Source organism: Lineus longissimus, chromosome 6 (assembly GCF_910592395.1).
Source record: "Lineus longissimus chromosome 6, tnLinLong1.2, whole genome shotgun sequence".
Taxonomy (NCBI): domain Eukaryota; kingdom Metazoa; phylum Nemertea; class Pilidiophora; order Heteronemertea; family Lineidae; genus Lineus; species Lineus longissimus.
This window is the reverse complement of record NC_088313.1, coordinates 21,511,569-21,532,138: the sequence shown is the minus strand read 5'-3', so window position 1 is coordinate 21,532,138 and position 20,570 is coordinate 21,511,569. Positions and strand designations below refer to the sequence as shown.

General features: G+C 44.2%; 2 protein-coding genes and 1 long non-coding RNA gene across 7 annotated transcripts; 2 read left to right on the top strand and 1 right to left on the bottom strand.

Moving 5' to 3' along the window:
• The first annotated feature begins 1,426 nt into the window (after positions 1 to 1,426).
• LOC135489105 (uncharacterized) lies at positions 1,427 to 4,092 on the top strand. The gene is made up of 3 exons (XR_010447098.1): positions 1,427 to 1,575; positions 2,142 to 2,327; positions 3,057 to 4,092. It is a non-coding gene; the product is annotated as an uncharacterized LOC135489105 (long non-coding RNA).
• Positions 4,093 to 5,092: 1,000 nt separating this feature from the next.
• On the bottom strand, positions 5,093 to 15,977 carry LOC135489056 (coiled-coil domain-containing protein 149-like). 5 transcript variants are annotated; one of them, XM_064774153.1, is made up of 12 exons: positions 15,658 to 15,977; positions 13,852 to 14,010; positions 13,265 to 13,327; positions 13,004 to 13,042; positions 12,112 to 12,216; positions 11,593 to 11,715; positions 10,829 to 11,074; positions 10,261 to 10,342; positions 9,926 to 10,064; positions 9,633 to 9,715; positions 9,182 to 9,436; positions 5,093 to 6,697 (listed from the first exon to the last, which is right to left on the bottom strand). In XM_064774153.1, exons 1-12 carry the CDS (start codon positions 15,730 to 15,732, stop codon positions 6,078 to 6,080), a joined length of 1,989 nt encoding a protein of 662 aa, XP_064630223.1. In that variant the 5' UTR covers positions 15,733 to 15,977; the 3' UTR covers positions 5,093 to 6,077. The 5 variants fall into 5 exon arrangements, with proteins under 5 accessions (XP_064630223.1, XP_064630224.1, XP_064630225.1 ...); XM_064774154.1 differs by having other exon boundaries at positions 9,639 to 9,715; XM_064774155.1 differs by lacking the exon at positions 13,004 to 13,042.
• Positions 15,978 to 16,005: 28 nt separating this feature from the next.
• On the top strand, positions 16,006 to 20,184 carry LOC135489057 (ribonuclease H2 subunit A-like). Its single transcript, XM_064774158.1, has 8 exons — positions 16,006 to 16,208; positions 17,003 to 17,074; positions 17,388 to 17,514; positions 17,916 to 18,003; positions 18,333 to 18,470; positions 18,888 to 18,981; positions 19,325 to 19,448; positions 19,784 to 20,184. Exons 1-8 carry the CDS (start codon positions 16,082 to 16,084, stop codon positions 19,938 to 19,940), a joined length of 927 nt encoding a protein of 308 aa, XP_064630228.1. The 5' UTR covers positions 16,006 to 16,081; the 3' UTR covers positions 19,941 to 20,184.
• The last annotated feature ends 386 nt before the right edge of the window (positions 20,185 to 20,570 follow it).

Here is a 20,570-nt window from a genome sequence, read left to right as displayed (position 1 = left end):
CATTTATTTTTTGAAAGACTCCGGCAGGGTCAAAAGAAACAGTTGTTGGCGCCGATGATGTCAGCAATATGGCGAATTTCCGCCCCACCCGTGAGATTTGCTCTCGTCACGTCATGAGCACATTGAACTGCTAGTGAACCGTGCTCAATATGTACCGGCTACCGTTCTCTCCATCATCAACGACATTATGTCGGTGCCGGCCGTGCGAGGTCGTTTCAATGAAAAAGACTTAGGCCACTGCCGTACCCGAACTTGAGAAAACTTGCCGTTTTAGGCAGATTTGCGATGATTGAAACAATACATCTACCTCATAATTCATGTACTCGAACGCCCGGAATCAGTATGTGCTGGAGTCTGCAAAGTTTGGGTGCGGGGTATGATAATGATGATAATGAAAATGTTTACATCTGTACATGGATGATTATAGATAACAAGACAAGGAAGAAGAAAAAAAGAAAAAAAATTCGGCAGATTCACCGGGGGTCGAACCCGTGACCAGTCGATCCACAGTCAAACACCTTCAGCGCTGAACCGTCAAGGCTTTCATGTTGAAATGGAGATTTTATTCGCCTCTTATATGCGGTATGCAAACGAGCGCGCCACAATAGTGACAAGGTCCGGCGCGCAGGTGGCAAAGTGATTAGCCGAAATAGTTCCAAGTAATCGTATATTTCGATAGTTGTACAGATTTTTCTCAACATATCGTATGTATATACCGCAGTGATATAAAAGATTATCTTTGCAGTTGATTAAACGTTTTAATGACCTTTTTAAAAAGTTTTTCGAAATCGAGGTCAGCAGGGTCAGACACAATCATTTATTGTTTTGAAAGACTCCGGCAGGGTCAAAAGAAACAGTTGTTGGCGCCGATGATGTCAGCAATATGGCGAATTTCCGCCCCACCCGTGAGATTTGCTCTCGTCACGTCATGAGCACATTGAACTGCTAGTGAACCGGGCCGTGCTCCATGTACCGGATACCGCTCTCTCCATCATCAACGACATTATGTCGGTGCCGGCCGTGCGAGGTCGTTTCAATGATAAAGACGCACGCCACTGCCGTACCCGTACCTGAGAAAACTTGCCGTTTTAGGCAGATTTGCGATGATTGAAACAATACATCTACCTCATAATTCATGTACTCGAACGCCCGGAATCAGTATGTGCTGAGTCTGCAAAGTTTGGGTGCGGGGTATGATAATGATGATAATGAAAATGTTTACATCTGTACATGGATGATTAGATAACAAGACAAGGAAGAAGAAAAAAAGAAAAAAAAATTCGGCAGATTCACCGGGGGTCGAACCCGTGACCAGCCGATCCACGGTCAAACACCTTCAGCGCTGAACCGTCAAGGCTTTCATGTTGAAATGGAGATTTTATTCGCCTCTTATATGCAGAATACCATTAGGCCCCACCGGTGGCGCTGAAGTCGCGATCTGCACAGCGGAGGGTCGATCACTGATGTTCTCTAAACCAGCTGAAATTTGTCTCTGATTAAATCACTGTTTACAGCAAACTAGGCGGTTGGTTTTAACTAAGGTCGTGCTGTTGTGTTTAAGTAGAAACATAGGTGGTAAGTTTGCCGTTTCAATCTCCCGAAAATTATCAAGATGATCTGAAACATCGTATTTGCTTAATTTTCCCACCACCACAGGTACCACTTGTGTGTTGTGTACTAGTCATTAGTCATAGTGTAGGTCAGATAATGGTTTGGCCACGTACTGTACACGTGAACAAGAGAGTGGGTCACAGCTACTCTCAATATGAATCATTTTTGGAGGGAATAGCCTAGTCTTATAGTAGGCATTGAAAACTGCTGACCATTGCCCATCGGGGAGAGATACAATTTTAGCAGGATTTGCCCTTTGGGAGAGCAGTGGGTGTCGGGATGACAGACAGAAATTGATTATTATAAGAATCAGGATAGAGTAATTTTTGTGGCGATTATTGAATTCATAATCTGGTGCACCAGTTTAAATAGGATGTCCCTGCCCTATAAACAGTCTGCAGCACCACCGCGGTTTTCAGAGAATTTGTTAGCAATGTGGACGCCAGCCCTGTACATAGAACGATACAACCAGTGATTTTGATAGTTGAAAGAAGTAACATTCAGCTAGAATTTCTCTGTTCTTGTTTCAGTCAAACATCCATACGCATTCATAACGGATCAGCGACATTCCATGTTCTCTCAAACGAGCGTGGAATCTGAGATCATTGCTTACAACACTGTGACACTGCGTGTGAAACGTAAGAACTCGAGAGCTAAATACTGCGGATCATGAAGCCTGGAAGCCAGAAACGCGTAGTCGCTGCCCCTAAGATTAGGTAGGTTGAAGCTCTTGACAAATCTGATTTTGTAGAATAAACAGGATCAGATTGTACTCAAGTCGCAACTTGAGAACAGAGCCCCTCAAAAGGTTCACAAACAACAATATACTGAAGCTATTATCAACTTTTTTTGATAACATAAAATGTTCATAACCAGCTTGTAGAAAGGATGTTGTTGTCAAGGACATTATAAAACTTCGCTAACAGCAATTGTCAAATTTCATATCAGCTCTATCCAGGTCCTGTGGTGTTGTAACAAGCCAGAAAACCATTGGTCACGTACGCTTTATTGTTTTCTTTTCCAAGAATTTGGTTACGATGTCATGTGTCATATCTAGATTGCTATATTTTATTGGCGTACGGTAGCACTACTTTTGCACCAAAATATTGTGTTTCTGCAAATTTGACTCCAATAATCACAAAGCCATTTGGCTCAGAAAGGCACAAAGAACTTGAACCTCTGTTGATTGGGCAAAAACCCATGGCATTCTGTGACAATGCATACTCATACGGACAGATTAACACTACCCCGGTAACAAAGCATTGCCGAGCTGCTCTAACTTATTAAGTATGCCCCTTGCCAGTCTCAGGATTAGAAGGGTAAGTCCAGGGACAAAATCAGCAACAGGGATAATGATTTAGTCCTCAATTGAAAAATATCTTGGAGTAGCACAGAGAATACCAGGTGATCTCTTCAGCTCAGAATGCTTCCTTTGTCTCTTCCAGAAAGCGTCACAGTACTGCCAGTTCAGACAGTTCCAGTGAGGGTGCCTGTAGTGTTGAGAAGCGTCTCAAGCAAGTGAGCCGTCTTCACACCACCGACAAGGAGGACAACGTCTGGGGCCCGATCTTCAAAAGTCGCGAACACTTCCAGAGTATGCACATCTGTTAGATGAATTGCAGGCACTTTTTGTAGTTATATTTAATCATCGCACTGGTTTATTTTATGTTTGAACATTTCCCGGCGTGGTACCATTCTCTGTTGTGTGATACTGGAATATTTGTGAGATATAAAATCATTTGGGTTTAGTAGATCTGGGACCGAACATCCAATCTCTGTTTACAAACAATGAAATATTCCTTCTCCCTGGTTTTCTTGGCCAGTACTACAGGAAAATTGTTATTTGTTATTTGTCCATCCAAAGATATTTTTTAAAGAAAAGAGTGAAAGTGGTGAATGAAACATTTTAGAATGGTACCAGTGCTTGAAATCACAGTGTCTCCATTACTCCATTATGACTAAGATTATTGAATTTGCTGGGCAACACTCACAAGGTAATGCCAGGAAAGTGTTCTACCCTCCATCAGTGTCGGCATTTAGTTGCTTGTCTCATGTTGGTTTTGGCATTTTGTGGACTTGTGACCTAAAAAACCTGTGTATCTTTTCAATCTTTAAATGCCAAGTTGAATTCGAAGCTTTTGGGTCTGATTCATGTTATGTAAACAAAGGAACAAAAAACCTCTTCTAATTGTGATTGTGCCACTGGACACATAAACTGTCCAGACAAAGACCTAAACATTCCGTTGGAAGTCCATGTTTTGAATTCGATAAACTTGATCATAAGTCAAGTGGTGTTAGTACAAACCTATACAAGGTACACCTGTCATAAAGAATGCAAGTACAATCTTTCTTTGACAGAAGTGAAAGTAAACACCACGCCTGTAGGATCTTTCCTCTAGTTGAGCTAAAAGCTTCAAAAGCAGCTTGTACCATCTGTAATTCAAGACCTTGCAAATTTTATGAATAAATGCTTTTAGTGAACATCTTCTCCTCATGTTCCTTTCGTTGTGTCTTTTGAGACCAAACTTTGGCTGAACGGCACAGACCATGTAGTTCATTCTAGCAGGAGTGGATCATGGAGTCCAAGTCCAAATCAGCTTGTGGCAAGGGCATGCATCATCCTGGATATAAAAGGGAATGCCCCTCTGAGGAAAAGCTTAATGGTCTGAAGGTAACCCAACAACGCTTGCCCGTCAACACATGAGAACAGCTATGAAGGCCAATAAAATTCATTTTTATTCTCATTACGACCACACCTTTCTTCAGGCGAGGAGGACGAGGAGACAAGAAAGAGAATTGCCGATATCTGCAACAAAGACTAACGGTCATCTGTGCTGAGGTGCTGGCCATGGACAGGACATCCATGCAGTAACCCTGCTCAGGTTGTCCCATTTCTCATCCAGCTCCCAGTCACTGGACAGGATCACAGCTTTCAAGGTGCCAGACCTTGTAATGGACCAGATCTCCTCCACCTGCCTTGCTTGGCCACCTTGAAAGCCACGAGCATCCCGTCAGGTTGAGGCTTCAATGATTGTCCTTCATTATCAGTCTGTAAGCAAAAAGAGCAGTTGGGTTGTGCCATTAACTTCTTTTTCGAGTCTGAACGAATTCATGTTATATTCTCCCAGTTTCTGAACTAGACCAAGGTTGTGTCTCATAATATCAAATCGGCCAGGGGGTCATCACAAGGCGACAAAAACCAGTAGAGGTACCATACTCCATCAGTATGCTGTGTTGTGTCTCCGAGCTCCATGAACAGCAAGGTTGTGCCACAGACAGAGAGCCAGGCCAGAAACACTACATCAGTTGTTCGACACTACAGCTCATGCACTCATCTGGTGCAGCCCATCTCATCTCTGGTAGCATGGCTATCAGTCAGTTCAACTGTGGCTGGCATGGGCATGATCTGTCAGTTTAGCCACAACTGGGAGCTTAAAGCTTCTATCAAACAGATATATCACAACAATAATGTTTAGTCAACGTATTGCACACTTTATTAACTGAAATCACAGCCTCAGTTGTTCATCACGAAGGAACCCTACATCAGATAAGGATATGGTGAAGAAGTTATTATAAGAGGAATAAATAGTTGAGAGGATTTTCCCAAGGGGAATACAGTTACTAAGAAGAGAATTCAGGTTAACAAATCAAACCAAAAGTAAACAAGACATGTTTATCACGGCAATCAATAGACATAAAATGGACATCACTTTATAAACCATTACTAATCTACCAGTCGAACACTGCACCATCTGGTGAAAACAGGTCCATGGAATGTAGGGTGTTCATCATCATGTAGAATTGAAAGAATAGAACCCAGCTGCTGGATGGCAGAAGTGACCAGATCATCAGCTCTCCTTAACTGTTGCCAATAGGCCGCGACAGAGAGTTGTAATGTGTACAGGAGATTAGCTGGACTAGTGTTAACAAGATAGGAATCAGCTGTAGTCTTCAACCCACTCACTAGATGGCAGCAGTGGCCAGATCATCAGCTCTCCTTGACGTTGCCAATAGGCCGCGACAGAGCTGAACATTAGCTGGACTAGTGTTAACAAGATAGGAATCAGCTGTAGTCTTCAACCCACTCACTAGATGGCAGCAGTGGCCAGATCATCAGCTCTCCTTGACTGTTGCCAATAGGCCTTGACAGAGCTGAACATTAGCTGGACTAGTGTTAACAAGTAGAAAGTAGACATCAGCTTCAGTCTCCAAGCCCACTCACTACTTGGAATAAACACCACGATTGTTTGGAATGACTGAAAAAGGAATTTTCTGACCTCCAAAGGAAAGTTGCTGGCAAGGTTTCATGTAAGACCTGATTATGACTAGACACAAATATAGGAATGGTTTCGGCAATTCAAAGAAATATGATTGAAATGCCTGATATATTGCAGGTGGTCATTTCAATGTGTGGGTCACCACGTTTGACAACGCCAATAGAATTCATGTTTTGCAATATAACGTGATCACAACATTTCAGGCAGTTCATATTTGTCCTCTTGCGATTGCTCCAAGTTCAGAAGAGGTGAGGTACATCGCGGTGACTCGTCGCCTGGCACTGTATCATCGGCAAATGTCACTGTCTTACGCCCAACTTTAGCAGTCATGTTTAAATCTTCCAGCTCGATGCTTGGATCTTTTGGCATTGTTATCAGCGAGGATGCATTCTCAAGCAAACTCTGTAGCTCAGATTGGAGCTCATGCTCATTATCCTGAGCATCATCTTCATAAAAATCATCATTAGTCTCTTTATTGTCTAAATCTATATTATGTAAGTCTTCCTCCTCATCCCCTGCCTGGTCACTCTCTTCACTCTCTTCCTCCTGCGGCATCACATGCACGCTATTCCCATAACGATCGATCCTCCCGCTATCAGCAGAATTGCGGAAGTCACCCTCTTTTCGAGAAAATTCCTCCACATAATTTGCAGCATCTTCAGAATTGTAATCGTTTCTCTCGTCTGTTACAGTTCTTGCATTAATCTCTTGGTTGAGTTGCTGGCCGAACATGGCAAGGATATCTTGTGCACTCCCCGGACTCTGCAGCGGCGAGAGGAGGATTTCACCGGACTTACATCCTTGGTCAGCTGAAATCAGAGGGAAAGGCAATCATTACAAATTCCATCTCATTTACGATGACAGCATGCTGACCTTGAACATCATCACTATATGAAGAAGGGGAAAAACAGGAACCAATTCTCAACAATACCCATACGACCAGGTTGGTCTAGCCAGGGTGTGTGACCCTCAGTGTGGGGTAGCCTGGTCAGGTGGGTCTAGCCAGGGTGTGTGACCCTCAGTGTGGGGTAGCCTGGTCAGGTGGGTCTAGCCAGGGTGTGTGACCCTGTGTGGGGTAGCCTGGTCAGGTGGGTCTCGCCAGGGTGTGTGACCCTCAGTGTGGGGTAGCCTGGTCAGGTGGGTCTCGCCAGGGTGTGTGACCCTCAGTGTGGGGTAGCCTGGTCAGGTGGGTCTAGCCAGGGTGTGTGACCCTCAGTGTGGGGTAGCCTGGTCAGGTTGGTCTAGCCAGGGTGTGTGACCCTCAGTGTGGGGTAGCCTGGTCAGGTTGGTCTAGCCAGGGCGTGTGACCCTCAGTGTGGGGTAGCCTGGTCAGGTTGGTCTAGCCAGGGCGTGTGACCCTCAGTGTGGGGTAGCCTGGTCAGGTTGGTCTAGCCAGGGTGTGTGACCCTCAGTGTGGGGTAGCCTGGTCAGGTTGGTCTAGCCAGGGTGTGTGACCCTCAGTGTGGGGTAGCCTGGTCAGGTTGGTCTAGCCAGGGTGTGTGACCCTCAGTGTGGGGTAGCCTGGTCAGGTTGGTCTAGCCAGGGTGTGTGACCCTCAGTGTGGGGTAGCCTGGTCAGGTGGGTCTAGCCAGGGTGTGTGACCCTCAGTGTGGGGTAGCCTGGTCAGGTGGGTCTCGCCAGGGTGTGTGACCCTCAGTGTGGGGTAGCCTGGTCAGGTTGGTCTAGCCAGGGCGTGTGACCCTCAGTGTGGGGTAGCCTGGTCAGGTTGGTCTAGCCAGGGTGTGTGACCCTCAGTGCGGGGTAGCCTGGTCAGGTTGGTCTCGCCAGGGTGTGTGACCCTCAGTGTGGGGTAGCCTGGTCAGGTTGGTCTAGCCAGGGTGTGTGACCCTCAGTGTGGGGTAGCCTGGTCAGGTTGGTCTAGCCAGGGTGTGTGACCCTCAGTGTGGGGTAGCCTGGTCAGGTTGGTCTCGCCAGGGTGTGTGACCCTCAGTGTGGGGTAGCCTGGTCAGGTTGGTCTAGCCAGGGTGTGTGACCCTCAGTGTGGGGTAGCCTGGCCTGGTTGGTCTAGCCAGGGTGTGTGACCCTCAGTGTGGGGTAGCCTGGTCAGGTTGGTCTAGCCAGGGTGTGTGACCCTCAGTGTAGGGTAGCCTGGTCAGGTTGGTCTAGCCAGGGTGTGTGACCCTCAGTGTGGGGTAGCCTGGTCAGGTTGGTCTAGCCAGGGTGTGTGACCCTCAGTGTAGGGTAGCCTGGTCAGGTTGGTCTAGCCAGGGTGTGTGACCCTCAGTGTAGGGTAGCCTGGTCAGGTTGGTCTAGCCAGGGTGTGTGACCCTCAGTGTGGGGTAGCCTGGTCAGGTTGGTCTAGCCAGGGTGTGTGACCCTCAGTGCGGGGTAGCCTGGTCAGGTTGGTCTCGCCAGGGTGTGTGACCCTCAGTGTGGGGTAGCCTGGTCAGGTTGGTCTAGCCAGGGTGTGTGACCCTCAGTGTGGGGTAGCCTGGTCAGGTTGGTCTAGCCAGGGTGTGTGACCCTCAGTGTTGGGTAGCCTGGTCAGGTTGGTCTAGCCAGGGCGTGTGACCCTCAGTGTGGGGTAGCCTGGTCAGGTTGGTCTAGCCAGGGTGTGTGACCCACAGTGTGGAGTAGCCTGGTCAGGTTGGTCTAGCCAGGGTGTGTGACCCTCAGTGTTGGGTAGCCTGGTCAGGTTGGTCTAGCCAGGGCGTGTGACCCTCAGTGTGGGGTAGCCTGGTCAGGTTGGTCTAGCCAGGGTGTGTGACCCTCAGTGTTGGGTAGCCTGGTCAGGTTGGTCTAGCCAGGGTGTGTGACCCTCAGTGTGGGGTAGCCTGGTCAGGTTGGTCTAGCCAGGGTGTGTGACCCTCAGTGTGGAGTAGCCTGGTCAGGTTGGTCTAGCCAGGGTGTGTGACCCTCAGTGTGGAGTAGCCTGGTCAGGTGGGTCTAGCCAGGGTGTGTGACCCTCAGTGTGGGGTAGCCTGGTCAGGTGGGTCTCGCCAGGGTGTGTGACCCTCAGTGTGGGGTAGCCTGGTCAGGTTGGTCTAGCCAGGGTGTGTGACCCTCAGTGTGGGGTAGCCTGGTCAGGTTGGTCTAGCCAGGGTGTGTGACCCTCAGTGTGGAGTAGCCTGGTCAGGTTGGTCTAGCCAGGGTGTGTGACCCTCAGTGTGGAGTAGCCTGGTCAGGTTGGTCTAGCCAGGGTGTGTGACCCTCAGTGTGGGGTAGCCTGGTCAGGTGGGTCTCGCCAGGGTGTGTGACCCTCAGTGTGGGGTAGCCTGGTCAGGTTGGTCTCGCCATACTAAACCATGATGAATGAAGAGAATAACACCAACCTTGTTGAGGTTGTTCCTTAGTTGGCAGGAGATCAAGATCCTCGAGTAATAAGCCAGCATTGCTCCCTCCCGACATCTTGAGCACATGGTTGGGTGTCCCCTCCGGCGACATCTGAGGAGTTTGACCAAGCTCCGACTCTAAATCGCTCGAGTGGTTGGCATCATTCTTATCTCGGTCTAACGACGTCTGGTGTGGAATCAAGGTCCTGATGTCGTCACACTCCATCTTTAACTTCTCCAGACTGGAAGCTCGTGCTGAAGCGAAGCATATTCAAATGAGTACAATATGAATACATGTACGACACAAGAAAATGAGCCCAACACAAAATATGTCAACCAAACGTCCAGAAATGAAACTGCCCTGCGTCTCAGGTAACGTGGAGAGACAGGATAGCAAACATCAAAGATGAAAAATAATACAGGACAAAAACACAAACAAAACAACACTTACATTTACCTGGCACATTCCACAGACCAGCAACCTCTAATGTTTTCAATTTCTTCTCAAGTTCTGAGACCCTGTTGCCAAGAATTCTGAAAACAAAATATAACAATTTTGTACCAAGCAAAAACAGTCCCAAAAGTCAGCACAGACACAAATATGTTAGTTATTATATGTCAGTTGAAGGTTTGGAGCTATCAATACCTCTTTGCCTTGATCCATTATTGGACCAATATTAAACTTTAGAGTAAACAGCAACAAAGCACGATTAGAAAGCATGGCATACCACCAGGAAAGCTTACTTGTTCGTTTTTCTTTGATGTGAGAGAGCCAGATTCTTATCATTGAGAGATTCTAGCAATGCCCTTGAGAGCCCCTGAAGGTCGGCAACCGTCTGCTGAGTCGCTGCCACTCCTGTCGTTGACTCAAGGAGTTGGTGCACTGGAAGAGAGACAAGACTATAGCGATCCCAGTCTCCTGGAGACGGGAGGACAGTGATATGTGCCAGCTATACAGAGGGCCAGAACGTGAAGAAAGTTCCTTCAAGAACTATCAGATGTCTCTACCACCATACTCAACAATCTCTAACTCAGAACTGGATCACTTATACAAGACACACGAGACATGATTGTCTTACCTTGTTTTTGAGAGATTACAACACCTCCACTTCGATTCTGTCCTATTTTTAATGTCCCCTTCTTTTTCTTCTCCAATATACTCTGGAAAGGTTAAGGAGGGTCAATTGTTTTGAAAATCTACAAATTGTAAGAAATTCTGACTCTCTTTCACACAAGTAGGCCCCTTCATTTGAAGCGGTCAGAACTTGGCTTTAAGGTCAACTACAGCTCACGTGCATTGGTAAAGCTTTGGTTAGAATCGTTTAGAAAGCAAAGCCCTTGTGCCAAGTCAATCAAAACATTCTTCATCAAATCAAAGACTCCAGCTGAGAGCATGTGAAGTTGATTTTGGCGCCTCAGACAACATTCAGACGACTTGTATTGTTTTGTAGGAGGAAAGTGGAGACCCGGAGGAGTCTTTGGCATCATTCACATGAGTAAACCAGCCCCGGCCAGAAATCAAACCTTGGCCCTCAAAGGTGACAGGCGCAGATGTTTCCACTGTGCAGTCGTAAAAAGCCCTAAAGATAGCGACATCCAACAATTCTCACACCCATGCATCAGAAAGCGGCCTCATCAACAACCCACCTTATATTTTGATACTGTTGCCATGGCAATACTTTTTTCCTCTTCCATCTGTTTTAACCTTTCTTGGAGATACCTATTCTCAGTGCTCAAGGCATCAATGTCCAATATCCTCTTCTCATCTCCTTTCAGTATATAGTTGAGCTCCTTATTGAGGCGCTCATACTTGTGCTTGAAAGCATCTCGCTCGGTTTCTTGTTCTTCTTTCTCGTCTAAGACCGTCTGGAGGTCTCGTTCAAGCTGAACGTACTGGAAGATACACAGTTCACAGTTACACTTCAAATTGGAACAGAATCAACAATCAGCTCAACGAGAGGTGATGGCCCATATTGAAGCTAGTTCAACCACACTTCTTCCTCCAGGAGAGACGAGGTGATGGCCCATATTGAAGCTAGTTCAACCACACTTCTTCCTCCAGGAGAGACGAGGTGATGGCCCATATTGAAGCTAGTTCAACCACACTTCTTCCTCCAGGAGAGACGAGGTGATGGCCCATATTGAAGCTAGTTCAACCCCACTTCTTCCTCCAGGAGAGACGAGGTGATGGCCCATATTGAAGCTAGTTCAACCCCACTTCTTCCTCCAGGAGAGACGAGGTGATGGCCCATATTGAAGCTAGTTCAACCCCACTTCTTTCTCCAGGAACAGAGACTTTATGATGGTGAATATGACAGACAACAGTACATGACCTAGACCAACCACAAGTTGAACACTACCTCTATTCATGAGCATATAACAATGACAACAAGGGTGATAAAGAGATAGACCTGTTCCCTTGATGCCTCCAACTCCTTCACAAGTTCCTCTCTCTCATGAGCTGGAAAGTGCCTTGTATTCATGCCTTCATCTGTTGTGCCAACCCGCTGTCTGGCAATCTGCTCTCTCAACAACTAGAAGTGAAAGATGAGAGATATTTATGCATCTGAACAAATTGCTGTATTATTACATGTATTTTATTATGCAACAAATATTGTTCTCAAGCTTAGACTCCACACTTACTGAATGTGTCTGGCAACTCATCATCACAGTTTTGTATCTAAAGCAGGGAGATCTTCCTCTTTTGCTAGGTATGCCATTATACCATTGTCTCCCAGTTACCAAATAGCTGGTCCTGGCTCCAAGTTCGAGCGAGCCAGAATTCCTCCCTCAGGTTTTCTAGGCCCGGGCATCTTGCCAGGGTGTGAGAAGGAGAGATTGAACCAGGAAGAGGATTTTCACCACATGATATGATTGTCAACCTAGGAATATCCATGCATAAGATATGAGGATGTCATATTCAGCCTCACCTTGATATCACCATCAGCATCATGAAGCTTCTGTTTCAAATCATCCGCTTCAAACTGAAGGCATTTGTTTGCTTCCTTTACTTGATACAGACGCAGCGAGAGATTCTGGAAGAGAAAACGAGACTTCAATTATACAAGTGACTATGTTCACTGTGTGTTTGTGTGATGCCGTTATCTTCCTGCCAGTTGTTGACATGAATGGAGGAAGTCAGGTGAGCAGATGAAAGGAGAACTTGCAATGACATGGCAAGGTGATCCATGACAGCATTTCAAGCCAAGTCTTGCTGCCGATACCCTTGATCAACTTACACATACAATGATCCATGCACAGTCTACTACAGCCTCTACTAAATGCACATAAGCAACTACTGGAGATTCCAGATCTATGAGCTTATCAAGATGCTTCCCATCTCCTCTTTTGAGTTGTCAGAAATTAAAGGAAATGACCTAAATGATAGAATAACCACTCCCAAATTCCACAGAAGGAAAAAAACGATTCAACAAAATAGTTATCAACTAGCAAATACATATTGAAATGAAAATAGTGAATGAAGAAAGACGTCGTTGTCCCACCTACACATACCCTGACTAGAACACTATAGAGAGATGATGCTATCATCACCGTGCTGAGAAGCGGAGAAAAAGAGTACAACTTCTACAGTGGAGACCACTTTGCCACCCCACACACATCTCACAACCAAACTGAACAATACCAAAGCCAAACACATCAACCCATGTCCCGAAATCCACTTATTCAGAACTGAATCAGAAAGATAAAGAACACAAGATACTAAATACCATGACCAACGCCAGCATAAACAGATTCATTGCTAGTTTAAATGAAGCGAAGATTAGCGACCAAACCACACTACCAGGAAGATAGAATACATACTTCCTTCAAAGGGGGTTGCTGCTTCCGCTTACAAACATTCTGAAAGTCAATCGATGGTGATCTCTGAGGTGAACAAGTCGTGCAGGTACATGTATGGAATGATGCATCTTAAAGGAGGACCTGGTGTCAGGGGGTTTGAGTGACAACTGTCAGTCATAGTTTGGACATTGTAATTAGTCCTCCTCCAACTGGAGACTGTTAACTGAAGGTCATGAGGCTGACCAAGTCTCAATGACCACCAAGCTCACAATGGAATCTTACCTCAGTTTCATTCCCGGTGACGAGAACAGCCTCCACATATTCAACATTAGCTCCCTGTGGACTCTGAAAATAGAAAATTGATTCAGAGTCAAAATTTTGAAAATCCAGAGGTTTTCTCAATGTAGCACGCTTCTCACAAATGAGGATTGAGGCAGCAAGTGAAGTCCAAAACTAGAATGGTCAATATGCTCTCTCTGGTGGCTGGCTTGGAAGTGCTCTCTTAGCTGTTCTACCATCAGTTTGAACTGGTCGCATTCACTGCGACATTGATCGAGCTCTTTACTCAAGATGAGGATAGGAAAGGATTGCACCTACCTTGCCTGTGACCTGGCGTTTGAGAGCTTGGTAGCGCTCTCTTAGCTGCTCTACCATCAGTTTGAACTGGTCACATTCACTGCAACATTGATCGAGCTCTTTACTCAAGATGAGGATAGGAAAGGATTGCACCTACCTTGCCTGTGACCTGGCGTTTGAGAGCTTGGTAGTGCTCTCTTAGCTGTTCTACCATCAGTTTGAACTGGTCGCATTCACTGCGACATTGATCGAGCTCTTTACTCAAGATGAGGATAGGAAAGGATTGCACCTACCTTGCCTGTGACCTGGCGTTTGAGAGCTTGGTAGCGCTCTCTTAGCTGTTCTGCCATCAGTTTGAACTGGTCGCGTTCACTGCGACATTGATCCAGCTCTTTACTCAAGATGAGGAGAGCTTCAGCTTTACTATCCAACTTCCTCTTGTAAATCTGAAGCTGGAAACACAAAAAGATGGACAGTGATTGAAGGTCACCTTTGTCTTGCGAGATCGCTGTGGTCTAGTGCCTCTGACTATCTGAGTTGGCAGTCAAGAAGTCGTTGATCTAAAGCCCACAGTCGGCATGAGAATTCTTCCTCTTCCTCCCAATTCAAGTGTGCTTGCTACACTTTTGAAAGCATCTCCAGAAACATCATTTGTAGACTTGTTAAAACTAATCTGATATTCACTCAACTACATGTACGCAATTGGTCAAGACGTGATGTGACTGCTGTAGTCCGCTCATATCTACTACATGTACGCAATTGTCTTGAATTCAAAATCAGAGATTAAATTAACAATGCATATATCAATTTCTCCAACATGAGTTTTGATTGTACAACTCAAAATTTAGATACGAAGAGTGGGGCATATGAAAGGCAGTATAACTGGTGTGTTCTTTGTGTGTGACGTCATGACTACAACTTTTGGCAGCACTGTAGAGACATCATCATTTATAACGTCGACTTCATTATCATCTGATTTGTTTCAGGACCCTTTGTTGCAATTTTTCACTCAAGACTCTCACATTTCTATATGACGACAGTTTTACATTCATTGATTGAATGATAATTCTCTGGTGATTCCATTGAACATTATTTGCCAGATGTGAAGATTTACTATGGTGCATTACAATGAAGTACCATGGCAGCAGCTGGTGGAGGCATCACACAAAGTAGGCCCAACTTGATACAACAATATAAGCTGACTGGCATGATAAATAGTAAATACATTAAACAAAATCAATAAGGTTTTAAAAAACTTACATGGAGGGAAAATGACCAAGGTTTTACATGCATTATATGACTATTTGATGACTGGGTTTGGAAGAAGAAATGACAGTGTTTTTTTGGTTTAGAGGAAGAAGGGAGAATCTTGCTTGGGTTCCGAAGAAGAAATTACAGTGTTTCTTTGGTTTAGAGTAAGAAGGGAGAATCTTGCTTGGGTTTGGAAGAAGAAATGAGTGTTTTTTTTGTTGGTTTAGAGGAAGAAGGGACAGCAATTGTTAATGTTATGCTTTGAATTGAGGAAGAAATGATGGTGTTTCTTGATTTTTTTTGGTATAGAGGAAGAAGGGACAGCCATACCCATATAATATTTAGCCGGTTTTGATGCGTTGGATTTACATAGCCATAGGCCTACGGCGCGTATACGCCCTTTATACAAGCGCGGAGCAACTGCAAAATACCCGAGACACTCTCACTCTGTGCTAAATTATAGGAATGTGTACAATCAATGTACAGAGGGACAGAGTGTTCATAATGTACATAATGTACAGAGCTACTACTGTACTGTCCCGGCTATTCTGTAGTTAGGCCTAGCCCTACAAGCGCTATCTAGGTTTCAGGGACATGTGGTCGTGTACGCCGCTGGTGTATTGTTACTGTCAGTGTGTCTGCGACTGTCACAGTGCATTGCCGCATTATGCTGCGTTGGTGTAGGCCTAGTCATGATAGTCAATGATAGTGTGTGGGGATGTTTGATGATAGGTCTAGGATGATTTAGAACTGTAGAAACGGCACTGGGCACTGGATATTCATGAAAATTGTGTCAAATGAAAGCACTGTAAATTTTTCCCTGAATATCAAGTTAAAATTTGACTTACCTCTCCGCGAAGGACATCATAGTCGCGTTGAAAACTACCAGCAACACTCATTTTCACATTTTTCTCGTCCACCATTTCAACGCCTCAGTCGTGGTCAGCCGAATATAGATCTTAGGCGAAATATTTTATCTCTTTGTTTCATTGAATTGAATTGTACATAATAAAAGAAAACAACTTAAAATTTAGTTGCGTGCTTAAGGTTTTTGAAAAACTATCGCTTGATTAACCAGAATTATTTTTTATCTTTTTTACGAAACTACAGCTATGTATAACCCCAGCAAAAGTCCAAGGGAGCGAAATGACTTCGATTTGGAGCGAAACGACTGGGGGCGAAAAAGTCAGGGAGCGAATCAACCGCGAATGACATTTGCGGGAAATTGAAGTTATTTTTTTCACATTTGTACCCCAAAAAGACAAGAAAACCATGGATATTGAAGCATATCAATCAAATAATACACAGAATATGACCCTTAGATCTCAGGTTCCCGATGTTACCAGGGTAGAACCTTGCTGGATGGGCATAGATGAGGCAGGAAGAGGACCAGTTTTAGGTGTGTGTAGGCTCTTAAAATGTAAACAAGATTTGTGTCTGTTAGTGTTATTAGACTAAAACGCCCACCAGACATGCCAGATGACCAGGGGCCAATGGCAACATTATAATGATAAAATATACAATATAAAAATACAAAGCATGTAATACAAGGTGTTATGAAATATACAATGTTAAAAACTCAATGTAAAATTACAAAGTTAGTTATACAATGGTCATGACATTGGTGCAGACTTTTCTGGGACACCCTGGCCCTGCTTTCGTAGTTCAAGACTGGATTCAGCTGTTTCTTCTTATTCTTGAATTGCTCATTTACTGCGTTTGTAGGGGAGCAAGTTTACATTCATTCCCTGTTCATGCCCCATCAAAGCCAGAAAGGTGGGATGGACGAATTCGAAGAACACCATAAACAAATCCAATGCGCACACTCAGTCAGAACACGTCAGAAGGCCTAAGCCGACTGCGGACAATGCCTTGAGACACGGCGATCCTTTGTTCAAGGAAAAACGCATGACTGGTCAGCGCCAAAACAAACTTCTTCGAATTCGTCCTTTCAATTTGTCGGAATGAGTTTACAATCCCCGATCTAATGCAGATAATAAAATCAAACAAACTGGGAACAAAAAGGTAGTGTTCTCGGCTGAAATTCGATAAATTTACCAATAATATTATGGGAGTTATTCAAAATTCAAAAGTGACATCTTTTTTGTGACACCTAGTAGTAGCATATGACTAAAAATCTATCAGGTGGCCTAGTATTGAATTGTTGATAAGACTAGTCTCCTTCTGCTTCAGGTCCCATGGTCTATGGAACATGTTTCTGCCCCATCTCTATGAAGGAGAAGTTGGAGGAATCTGGATTTGCTGGTAACAGTTATTAGTTTATCTTTCATATGATGCAACCAATGGGAAAGAAAAGATTTGATAAGTGCAACCTCACTGATAAAAGCTTTATGGCATATTTTTTAATATTTAATAAGTATTCAGAATTGTCAGTATTGGAGAAAACTGAGCAAGCCAAAATATAACTGACCTCTTTTATAGAAACAAAGCGTTATTTGCAGGCAGAATATGGATCTAGGGGCTGGTTGATATCTAGGCAGTGACACAGTATTGAGAAGTCACTATAACCTTCTAGTGGACATGGTGGGGGTTCATCAATGATTCATCTATTTTCCAGATTCAAAGACACTCTCAGAAGAGCAGAGAGAAAATCTTTTCAGTAAAATAGGTGAATCGGCCGATTGGACAGGATGGTTGGTGGAAATACTTTCACCTTTCTATATATCTACGAGTATGCTGAGAAGGTAAGCTGGCAGCAACATCGATCACCTTCTCCTAATCTGCCTAAAGATCTTCTTGTCATTTGTTCAACACTCAAATAGAAAATGATGATTCCAAATCCTAAAAATTCTGAATGTTTTCCCAGAAGTATGAATCTGTGTTTCCAATCTATTCACAAAATGGCACTGACTACCTATCAGAGAAGAAACAGTCCTCAAATGGCACTGGATCTGTGGCAGAAGAAAGTTGCATAGTGATGACATGTGCACCTGTTTGAACATAGTGTGTTATTATGGAGTCCCTTTGACGTGAGTCCTGCTGACCTTTAGAAGGTCAGATTACCTTTAAAAGGTCAGATGGCCTTTTACCCTTTCATGACATCTGGACATACAATTTGTTTTCAACAGCCTGTCCTTTGTTTTAGATTCAAGTATAATTTGAATGAACTGTCCCATGATTGTGCTATTGGAATGATCAATAAGGTGATTGATGCTGGTGTCCAGCTCACAGAGGTGAGTCTCTGCACATGTTGGCCATTTCAGGTAATAATGGCCCTGCACACCAAAATAAAAATTAAGAAAGCTGAGAAATGTTGTCAGTAATATGCTGAAAATGGCTCTACACACATTTTTTGAACAGCCCTACCTGCAGCTGAGCATCTTGGCCAAGTGGCCTGAAATCAAAGCCAGCTCAAGAACAGGTTTGTCTGCATGCAGTGGCCAACGTTTCACAAATTTCTGGCTCATCAGTTTTCTGCCACAACAGATCTTGCAAGATGAGCTACTGCTTGGCAATGTAATTAGTATGGAATCAACTCTTCAATTGACTCTTGAATCTTCAGGTTTATGTTGACACAGTGGGGGATCCTGGGAAATACCAAGCCAAACTGCAGCAATTGTTCCCTCAGGTCAAGTGTACTGTTGCCAAGAAGGCTGATGCTCTCTACCCCATAGTTAGTGCTGCCAGTATATGTGCCAAGGTAGGTGGATGCTCTCTACCCCATAGTTAATGCTGCCAGTATATGTGCCAAGGTAGGTGGATGCTCTCTACCCCATAGTTAGTGCTGCCAGTATATGTGCCAAGGTAGGTCCCATAGTTAGTGCTGCCAGTATATGTGCCTAGTGTGTAATGAAGTCAATCATAGACATAGTGTTCCATGCTGAATGCAGTGGTAGAAGGGAACACGTTGCCACGGTGTAAAAGCATCTGACTTTTGATTGGAAGGTTGTGTGTCAGGCTCGCCCTCTGCAACTTCCCGACTCGAGCACTGAGTCAAATTCGTAAGAAGGCCATGTGACTGCCGGTACATCTCAGTGAAGAGAATGCAACTGAGGGAAAAATGTTCCTGTCTCGACCGTGGTGAGATTGTATGTGTGCTCATGCTTGTTCTCTGCAGGTTGCCAGGGACCGTGCTGTGAAGGCGTGGGTGTTCACTGAGGGAGCTGCAATTAAAGTGAATGAGAATGGTTTTGGTTCAGGTTATCCTGCTGGTAGGTGCACATATCATGACGTGTTATCTTTGAAGATATTTGGCTTATCATTGTGATTGTTCTGTTTTATTCAATGAAACCTCAATAGGAATTTCCTAACATGCTTCATTACAATTGTTTTTAATCGTTCAGTCTGTAACACTTTCACAAAGCATCTTTCTTTCTGCCAATTTTTCAAAGATTACTATACGCAAGTATGTTTGGTGTTAATAAAAACTTGTGACAGGAGGTCTTGTTGTGGTTTCAAATGAGGTGGAAATGTAGGGTGTTTGCATCAGACTCAGAGAGCCTTGCTATGCAGGTCAAACTTTCCAAGTAATGAGACATCATTCCTGTATTTCAGATCCAAATACCAAACAGTTCCTCGTTGAAAACTTAGACCAGGTGTTTGGCTTCCCACATTTTGTGAGGTTCAGTTGGTCAACAGCAGACAAACTCCTCCAAGACAAAGCTGTCCCAGTTCATTGGTAAGAAACATGCTGACCACTTTGCCATTTGGATCTGAGGAAAGTCAATTATTAATTATCAATTTTGAGTGACGAACAATGCACTTTCTGTATCAGTTCTGTGTGAGTTCTTCAGTTCATTTGACCTCATGACATGATTGCAGAGATACATATTATCTCAATGCAATTTTTAGCTTCTCCAAACAGGCAAGTTGGACTGCTTATTCCAGTCATATGTCATGACCCAATACTAAACATGTTCTGTTGAGATGGCACCACCAGAAGAGAAGTGGAGAAGTGATGGAACGATTTGATAGTCATGTAATTCATGTGAGTGTCTCTCTCTCTTTCTCCAGGGATGATGATGAAGAGGGGAATGAAGGAAAGGCAGCAAAACATGCTAAAAATACTCCTAAGTTAGAGTCATTTTTCAATGCCAAGCCAGCAGAGGTCAAGGCTAAGACACATCGATTCTTTACTGAACGATGCCTGAAATCAGTTGAAGGATTTTAGGACAGCCATTGCCATGCTCACTGAAATCAAGCAGGAAGGCAGTGGATATCTCTTTTAAGAAACTTTCTGGATCATTACAAGACTGCATAGTGTAATGAGGTGCTGAATCTCTATTGAAATCCTATTGGACAGTCTCAGTATGCGGGATTTCTATTACCATTTCTATTACCATTTCTTTGTGTTTATAAATGATGGTTTTATAAAAAATCGTTTGTAACCATTGAAATCGTTCAATAGGAGAACAATACAAAAATATTCCAAAACTGGAGTCTGTTACTTTTGTTGGAGGAATTGCTACCAAATTTTGTTTTCTTATTCTATTGCCAGATAAACCAACTGTTGTACAATGTTCATGTAGGAGCAGACAATGGAAGTGTTTTAACACCATCCTCCCTCTGCAGGCCTTTCAATCATTTCTGAAATGTCCTTTAGGAATCATACAAAGCCCGGCTATTGGAACATGTTGCTTCAATACGGTTGCTGTTTTTTTGGGTTTGTCTGCCCTCAGCAGCGCCCCAGTTCTGCACCAAATTACCAATCACCAAATTGCACCAAGATTATTGGATACGGTAGTCCGGATGGTTCCCCATGCACACATAAATCTGTGCACTGCTCCTTCAGGGTTCCAAT